This window comes from Nanorana parkeri, unplaced genomic scaffold, assembly GCF_000935625.1.
Source record: "Nanorana parkeri isolate BGI_ZX_2015 unplaced genomic scaffold, ASM93562v1 scaffold1212, whole genome shotgun sequence".
Taxonomy (NCBI): Eukaryota; Metazoa; Chordata; class Amphibia; order Anura; family Dicroglossidae; genus Nanorana; species Nanorana parkeri.
The window spans coordinates 307238-316866 of record NW_017307480.1 but is presented as its reverse complement, the minus strand read 5'-3'; the positions used below and the strand labels follow the sequence as shown (position 1 = coordinate 316866).

At 47.9% G+C, this 9629-nt stretch overlaps 1 protein-coding gene across 1 annotated transcript in view; it reads right to left on the bottom strand.

The window, feature by feature from the left end:
• Window positions 1–2494, bottom strand: part of CAMSAP3 (calmodulin regulated spectrin associated protein family member 3) — a 99566-nt gene extending 97072 nt beyond the window's left edge. Inside the window, exon 1 of the mRNA XM_018568575.1 lies at window positions 2403–2494. Within this exon, the coding sequence (XP_018424077.1) occupies window positions 2403–2494 (92 nt within the window). The remainder of the gene's footprint in view (window positions 1–2402) is intronic.
• Window positions 2495–9629: the final 7135 nt, after the last annotated feature.

Genomic DNA, 9629 nt, shown 5'->3' with positions numbered 1-9629 from the left:
AGAGAGGATGTAGGGGACGGAGAGGGGGGGGAGTGAGAGGATGGAGGGGACAGGGTGAGAGGAGAGGGGGAGAAAAAGAGGATGGAGGGGACGGAGAGCAGATCTATAATTGGCTCCGTCAGCAGTAAAATATTTTTGGGGTCCTCAAGTTCCACCTTCAAGTGAACCCCTATTTCTCTGCAAACATTCAGGGCCCATTCAGACCTTTCTGCAGCATTGGGGTTAGGCGGCCCGTTCACGTTTTACTGGACCTGCGGCATTCATTTCATCACATTGTACCACGATGCATAGGCAAACCCAGCTGTGGTGATACTACAAATCTCATCATGCATCTCTGGGAGTCATGCCTGTGGCAGTGAGTCTTGCAATGCCTCATGGGACTTGCAGGGCCACCACAACAGAGTGGCGAGGCTGCCGACCCTTGGCATAGAGCAGGGGTAGGCATACTTCAGCCCCCAGCTGTTGTGGAACTACAAGTCCCATGAGGCATTGCAAGACTCTGACAGCCAAAGGCCTGACTCCCAGAGGCAGAGGCATGATGGGATTTGCAGTTCAATTAGCTCATCTTAGGATCACAAATAACACATCACACAGCAGGTCAGCCGATCATGAACAATATGAGGACACGCGGGAAGCGGCTCCCCATACTGACCAATCACAATTCTCCTCCATTGTTACCATAATATGGAAACTGAAACTTTCTCCACCGAAACTCTTCTCTCCAGTTACAGTGAATCTTCCATCCAGACTGAGCTCTTCACCCCCTCGCCCTGTACACCCCCCATACACCCCCCATGGTTACATCCCAGAGCCTGTTTATAACACACACACATACACTATATTGCCTGAGCTCCTGAGAGCGACCCGTTCCTTCACAAATGTTTGTAGAAGCGTCTGCACGCCGAGGTGCGTGATTGTATACACATGTGGCCATGGAGGGGATTGGAACACCTGAATCACATGATTTGGAGGGGGGGGTCCCAATACTTTTGGCAATATATTGTATATAAGTGGAGACATGTAGGGACAGGAAGTGTGTTATTGGCAGGATCACCAGGTGACCATAAGTCCCCATTCACACCTTTGCGTTGTGTGAACGAGTGCCAAAACAAATGAGACGGGACCCCCCCTGCTGAGGTCACAGTCCTGGTCAGAAGGGAACCCGGGGACACATTGGGCTTTCTTCAGTTAATATCGTTCCCCCTATTTTGGCTAATATTCGTATTGCAGTAAGATAACGATGATTCTCTCACATGCGGGACGTTTATGGGAAACGTATTCACAGATCGATCTCCAATTCCTTCACTTTCCAAGTTTCAGATGTAAGAAGTAACATTCCGTGAGTGAGATCGCAATGGCGGGGGAGAGCGGGTGAACAATCGGGTATACGGGGCCGTCTACACCATAGTGTTGCGCTCAATGGCGCGGTATCCGTACGTTTAGCGCATGCTCACTAGACATGTGCGATTAGTTTCGTTACGAATCGAAATTCGTCCGAATTTCCTGAAATTCATAAATCCCGAAGCATCCGAAATCCGAATGGCAGTTCCCGAATTTTTATCCGAAATACGAAATTCCGTTAACGGATTCCGGATCCGAATTTCATATTTCGGATTAAAAAAAAAATACCATCGACTCCAATATATTAACAAAGGTGTTTTTGCTTTTTAACTTCATCATAACGAATGTTCGTAACGGAACGAAAATACGTTAACGGAATTTCGTATTTCCTGCCCGTGTATTGTAATGCAACTCTCAGCAGCAGCGGATCCGAATTTCGTATTTCGGATAAAAAAAAAATCTTGTCATGTTGTTCAACCTCATTTCCAGGGGTAATATTAGTTCCCGTTTCAACCAAATTCGGATCCGGAATCCGTTAACGGAATTTCGTATTTCGGATAAAAATTCGGGAACTGCCATTCGGATTTCGGATGCTTCGGGATTTATGAATTTCAGGAAATTCGGACGAATTTCGATTCGTAACGAAACTAATCGCACATGTCTAGTGAGCATGCGCTAAACGTACGGATACCGCGCCATTGAGCGCAACACTATGGTGTAGACGGCCCCGTATACCCGATTGTTCACCCGCTCTCCCCCGCCATTGCGATCTCACTCACGGAATGTTACTTCTTACATCTGAAACTTGGAAAGTGAAGGAATTGGAGATCGATCCCCCAAAAAATACCATCGACTCCAATATATTAACAAAGGTGTTTTTGCTTTTTAACTTCATCATAACGAATGTTCGTAAAGTTACGAAAATGTGGCGAAACGAACGAAAATCCGTATTTCGTACGAATCCGAATTGAGTTTCGGACACGAATTACAAAATACGAAATAACGGATATTCCGAAACGAAACGAATTTTCTGACGGCGCACAAGTCTAATGCTCACACACCTAGCGTGCCGTAGTGAGCGCTGGTGCTTTGCGTTGGCGTTTATCTGTATGGCGCTTGCAGTGCTTTCCATGCAGTGGTGTATCCGGGTCATGGCACATAGGGGTGAAGAGAGGGGGGGGGGGGGGTGGCCAAGCCACGGAGACAGCTGACTTTTTGTCTCTCCCCACCCACCTGACACTGCATTCCGGCCCGATTCTGGGCCCGAACGCACTGCATCGCATTGTGGTGGGCTCACTATGTTGTGGGGCAGGAGGTGGGTCCATTGAAGTGAATGGCTCTGTAGCCACGCCTTCCGGCCGCACGGGAACGCAAGGCACATCAATGCCTGCGTTGCAGTCCAGTCAGAAAAAATAGTGCTACGCACTGTGTCTGATGTGAACGGGCCCTTATATTATGTTTCTGGGCACCAAAATTGACTTAAGTGTATTTTTTACAGAAATTTGGGGTGTGATAAAGAGTTGCGCTAATATTATGCGACGCAGAAAATTGCAACTGCCGCCATTTTGTTCTCCGGGGTCTCTTTCAGGAAATAGATAATGCTAGGGGGGAATTTACCTCATTTTCAGGCCTAACATGCGGATTATAACATGTGCGTAAATCCTTCTGGCAGGGAAAGGGTTAGGGCCTATGGACGCACATCGTCTCCTACAGGAAGTAGTGAGAGATTCCGGGGACCCCTGCGGGTTGTTCCCTCCCCATGTACACAGACCCGGACCAGATCTCTGTAACTCTTCATTTATTGTAACAATTCGTTTTTCCCCCCGTTGTGGGCGTGGCAGGGGGGCGTGGCCTTCACCTACTGTACATAGGTTAGGATATAAAAGGAGCCCCTCCCACTCATCTCATCAAGGTGGAAGCTGCGCATTTGTCTGATACCAATACGGACGTTTGTGCCGCAACCCGCTCTGTACATGGAATGACACCCGCGATAAAAGTCACCCCGCAGCACACGCTTAGAACACGAGATGTTGTAACGTTGCACACACACTAAGTGACTTATCGGGTTGAACCTGAAGATTCATCTGCTTATCTATTGTCTTCCCGGGTTCCTCCCCTCCCCCCTCATCACAATGCTAATTTGATTCAGAAATAAAACCTTTGTGTTTCTATTACATGCTGGTGACGTCATCGCTGGGTCTCTGTGCTTCTGTATGCAATGCAGGCAGATCGTGGCTGGTGGGAGGGGACGGCAGGATGCTGTGCATAGCTTCCTGAAACAATCACAGCACCCTGCCTCTGTATTCCTTTCAAGAGCTCTCACCCCTGATGCAAGCATTGGGCCGGCTCTTGGAAGGAGTTATGCAAATATGAAAACCGTTAATGGGTGGGTGTCAGTATGGTGGAGGGGGTGTTCCTCGGTAGGCTGTATTTGCATGCCAAGCCCACTAGATAACGCCCACATGTGATGCTGAGCCCCCCATGATTGAAAGACATAGAAGAGGCGGGGCCAGGGACATTAGGCTGGAAAGGAAAGGGCTAGATGATTCTAGACGTCCTCCAGACATGAAGCTGGGACTATGTGACTTGCCGCAACTTCTAATGCACATTATGAGGAGCTCCCAGTTAGAGGGGGAAGGCCGGAGGCAAACATCTAAATCCCATTGTATTCAATGGGTCTGGTTCACACCTTGGAGTATTTCTGCCCGTCCCTAACGCGCTACAAAACGGCCCACGCCTGAAAAGGTCCAGGTACTACTTTGGGCCGTTTGTGTTGCGCGTTTCCATTGGGATACAGCCAAGCGATTTTTTTTTTTACCGCGGTAAAAAAACACGCGACAGACGCGCATATGCAATACGCCTAGGTGTGAACCAGGCCTAAGACTGACGGTATTTGCCAGTGGGCCTCTGGGCGAAGTCTCCCTCTCGCTCTCACTCTCCTTAGAGAGAGAGAGAGAATCTGTGTGGACTGGTTCTTCTCCCTCCAACCTCTGAGAAGGTTCTACCGGAGTGTGATGTTGGACTGTATCGTGGCTGTAACCATCCTGAGGAGGGTAGGTGTGCAAAGGGGCTATGCCCGACACAGGGTGCCGTTCATGGTGGCCTTTCTCCCTAAGGGGGAGGAAGCACTGAGTCCCGGAGAGGTGGTGGAAGCCATGAGGCCCGGTGTGCGCATTACTACACGTGTCAGAGTGTTTGCACGAGGCCGTGGCCCCTGACCGTGGGGTGCCTGGTGTCGTGTTGCAGACACGGGGTTACACAGCCGACCCAAAAGGGAACACACATGCAACACCCCGAGAGAGAGCCCCGCCTACACAGAGGTCGGATGCAAGACGGACGGGAAGGCCGGAAGTCGGATGCATGACCGAAGGGAAGGACGGAGAAAGCCATTGAGGGAAGTCATAACAGGAGGAAGTCATAGAAGGAGTCATAACTGGAGGGAGAGAATAATAGGAAACAAGTCCTGGCCGGTGGAGGAGAATGACAGGAAGTTGTACACTGGGAGAGGAAACAACAGAAGGGACAGTAACGCGGCCGCTCTCCTATTCATCTCGCATCCAAATAAACATTTCAGGCACGGCCCGATCCAACAAACACCGCACAGAAAACATTCCGAATACCGCCAGGAACACGCCAACATGTGTTCACGGTACGTCGAGGTGTAAACAGGGACTGAAATCAATGAACACACGCGGCAAACACAGGAAAAAAAAACATCCACAAATACGCGTTCACGGCACGCCAAAGTGTAAACAGCGACTGAAGTCAATGGGCGACATGCAACAAACATGGGGAAAAACCCCCGCAAACGTATGTGAATGTGACGTGTGATCGCGGTACTCCGAGGAGTGAACGGGGACCAGGCAGTTTATTTTGTATCCTTTTCAATGATATTGGAATTGTTCAGGAAGGTGATAGGAAGTGACAAATGACAATCATGTCCCCTCGCTGCATTGAATCTCCAGCCAGCAATAGGAAGAACAATGGAGGAAGTCATAGAAGGAAGTCATAACCGGAGGAAGTCATAGTACACCTTGGAGTATTTCTGCCCGTCCCTAACGCGCTACAAAACGGCCCACGCCTGAAAAGGTCCAGGTACTACTTTGGGCCGTTTGTGTTGCGCGTTTCCATTGGGATACAGCCAAGCGATTTTTTTTTTTACCGCGGTAAAAAAACACGCGACAGACGCGCATATGCAATACGCCTAGGTGTGAACCAGGCCTAAGACTGACGGTATTTGCCAGTGGGCCTCTGGGCGAAGTCTCCCTCTCGCTCTCACTCTCCTTAGAGAGAGAGAGAGAATCTGTGTGGACTGGTTCTTCTCCCTCCAACCTCTGAGAAGGTTCTACCGGAGTGTGATGTTGGACTGTATCGTGGCTGTAACCATCCTGAGGAGGGTAGGTGTGCAAAGGGGCTATGCCCGACACAGGGTGCCGTTCATGGTGGCCTTTCTCCCTAAGGGGGAGGAAGCACTGAGTCCCGGAGAGGTGGTGGAAGCCATGAGGCCCGGTGTGCGCATTACTACACGTGTCAGAGTGTTTGCACGAGGCCGTGGCCCCTGACCGTGGGGTGCCTGGTGTCGTGTTGCAGACACGGGGTTACACAGCCGACCCAAAAGGGAACACACATGCAACACCCCGAGAGAGAGCCCCGCCTACACAGAGGTCGGATGCAAGACGGACGGGAAGGCCGGAAGTCGGATGCATGACCGAAGGGAAGGACGGAGAAAGCCATTGAGGGAAGTCATAACAGGAGGAAGTCATAGAAGGAGTCATAACTGGAGGGAGAGAATAATAGGAAACAAGTCCTGGCCGGTGGAGGAGAATGACAGGAAGTTGTACACTGGGAGAGGAAACAACAGAAGGGACAGTAACGCGGCCGCTCTCCTATTCATCTCGCATCCAAATAAACATTTCAGGCACGGCCCGATCCAACAAACACCGCACAGAAAACATTCCGAATACCGCCAGGAACACGCCAACATGTGTTCACGGTACGTCGAGGTGTAAACAGGGACTGAAATCAATGAACACACGCGGCAAACACAGGAAAAAAAAACATCCACAAATACGCGTTCACGGCACGCCAAAGTGTAAACAGCGACTGAAGTCAATGGGCGACATGCAACAAACATGGGGAAAAACCCCCGCAAACGTATGTGAATGTGACGTGTGATCGCGGTACTCCGAGGAGTGAACGGGGACCAGGCAGTTTATTTTGTATCCTTTTCAATGATATTGGAATTGTTCAGGAAGGTGATAGGAAGTGACAAATGACAATCATGTCCCCTCGCTGCATTGAATCTCCAGCCAGCAATAGGAAGAACAATGGAGGAAGTCATAGAAGGAAGTCATAACCGGAGGAAGTCATAGAAGGAAGTCATAACCGGAGGAAGTCATAGAAGGAAGTCATAGAAGGAAGTCATAATCGGAGGGAGAGAATAAAAGGAAACAAGTCCTGGCCGGTGGAGAAGAATGACAGGAAGTTGTACACTGGGAGAGGAAACAATAGAAGGGACAATAACGCGGCCGCTCTCCTATTCATCTCGCATCCAAATAAACATTTCAGGCACGGCCCGATCCAACAAACACCGCACAGAAAACGTTCTGAATACCGCCAGGCAAATTGTTCTCATTGTTACAATCAGACACAATTGGGCTGATGTAAGAATTTGGAGAGTCTTAAAGGAATCGTCCACTTTGTGACAAAAAATAAACTTGTCTACAATGATAAAATAAAAGTTGCATTTGTGACATTTTTACAATCAGGCCTGAAGAGCATTGCACCCGCAATGAGTGTGATGCCCAGACCTCCTTCCACTGTCCCCCCCTCCAAGGCTGAGGTTGGTATGAGGGTGAAGGAAGTGCTGCAGTGAAGGATGAAAGATCCCAGATTGGACTTGTAGTCATTGTAGGCAATCATCCACCTGGGCAACACAGCTCTGTGGACATTTGCTCGGCCTTCACGCCACTAGATGGAGCTGAGGAGCATATGGATTTCCTATCCTATTGCTGTTACTACGGTAACATGTATTTATTTCCTATGCTCGTCAGCGCCATCTAGTGGCCATATTGTGGTATTTTCTTCATTCATTGGCTCTGTTTTGTAGGAAGGAACCCATTCAAGAACATTCAACCACAAGATAAATTACACGAAAAACATTCGATTTTGCCTTTCTCACAGCGGCTGGTTAACTGGCACAGAAGGAATGTACCTGCAGCTCCGTTGGACAAATACGCAATGCACATTTTTGCACTCTGGGATTTTTCCAGCCTGAGAAAGACTGCATCAGGCGTATAGGGTTAGTTTCAGCACTAGCCGGGATGACCAGAAGCTCTGAGGGCAATACATTTAACACAACTAAGACAACTAAATACATTCTCCTTACTGCACAGCTTGCTCAGGGGGATCTGTGACTATAGACAGCTCTGAAGCCTCCTCCTGTATGTCTGATGTCAGCTCTTCTTGGCCTGAAATGTCCCCGGAGCTATAGGGTCAGGGTCAACGGCAACCTCTACAGTGTTGGATCTGTGTTCTCTTCACATGCACACAGATCTTGTGTTTTAATAGCTCCAACAACCTCCCGCCCTAATGGGGCCCTTCCACCAATGGGCTCCTTCCAACCCCAGGCCCCATACCAGCAATTAGGACTACTATGGCCATTGTTGCGTGACTACAGCTGGATATATTTTATGATCAGCACAGAAAAACATCCGGAAAGGCGCGGCCGTCTCCCTGTTGGTCCCATGCCTGTTCAGGTGTCTTCAGGATATAAAAATCTTGTGACTTAGTGGTGGCAGATACAACGAATGCCTAAGACGTTACGCTAGGATAGCTTTGTGGGTTTACATAGTCACAGTCCGTTTAATCTTTTGCAAGGTTTCCAATGCCCCAAGCTGTTTGGTGACGGCTTTATACAACCGTGGATCTGAGCACTGATTGTATGTCAGGCAGCAACCCCCCTGGAGCCTCTGGAACTTGCCAGATACACCAACCAGAGCAGTGCCTAATGCCCCCATTTGTCCTTAGAGGCCAGCTTCCATAGAGCACGGTAGGTGGCAGGCTATGTCTATTTCCTGTGCCGGAGTAAGCTTTCCTTGGCAATCAATGCTTTGAGAGTCCTCGATAAAGAGGCTTTGCCCTAAATGGTAGTTTTTCTAGACCAAAAAATAATGTCAGGTTAATAAGAAATGTTGCACAGTAACCAGTTGAAGACCCCCAACCTAAGCCGTAGGTCCAGCCCCATGTCCAATATACGTAGACATCGCTTTCTACACGGCCTGGCCAAAAGAAGCCACACACTCTAATATTTCATTGGACCGCCTTTAGCTTTGATTACGGCACGCATTCGCCGCGCCATCGTTCAGATAACTTTATACGAGGGGAAGTTCAATAAGTTCTTACCCTCACCATGATTCCAGATGTGCGAGGGATCTGACATGTTGCAGGTTTATAGGTGGATATCTTAGTAATACGCATGCCAATTTTTGTAGGTGGTGGTGAATTATGCCTCGTTCACACCTGAACGTTTTGTAGCGCGTTCTACGCTCGACGAACGCTCTACAAAATGCTCAAAAATATAAATCCCATTGTATTCAATGGGTCTGGTTCCCACCTTGCCGTATTTCCGCCCGTCCCTAACGCGCTACAAAACGGCCCACGCCTGAAAAGGTACAGGTACTACTTTGGGCCGTTTTTGTTGCGCGTTTCCATTGGGATACAGCCAAGTAGCCCTCGGAAACGCGTGTTTGTCGGCCCATTTCACGGTAAAAAAACAGCGCGACAGTCGCGCATATGCAATACGCCTAGGTGTGAACCAGGCCTTATAGTTAGAGCCGAGAGAAATGGAGTTAGGTGTCATGCCGGACAAAGTTGAATACCGAGCCGTGTATTTAATTCTGCACATATATTGAAATAAAAAACAAAACAATAAAAGGCTTTTTTTTCAATAACTACATTATTCTCTTTTTATTGAATTAGGCACTTTACATGAAGAACTCTGTACCGTTTATTTACAAAGTATAAAGCTACATGATTTTTTTATTTCTTTTTTTTATCATTTTATTATTTCTTAAAAAAGACATTATTGTCAAGAGTAATAAAATATACATATTGTTGATTAATAAAAAATATCTAACATTGTTCTATTTATTAAATGGAAAAAAAAATTGTGTATAAAAAAAAAACCCTCAGAAAGAATGTTTAGTTTAAAAAAAAAAAAAAAAAAAATTATTTTTTTTTTTTTTTTTTGGTTTTGAAAGAAAAAAAAAAATTTAAAGTCCCCCCCC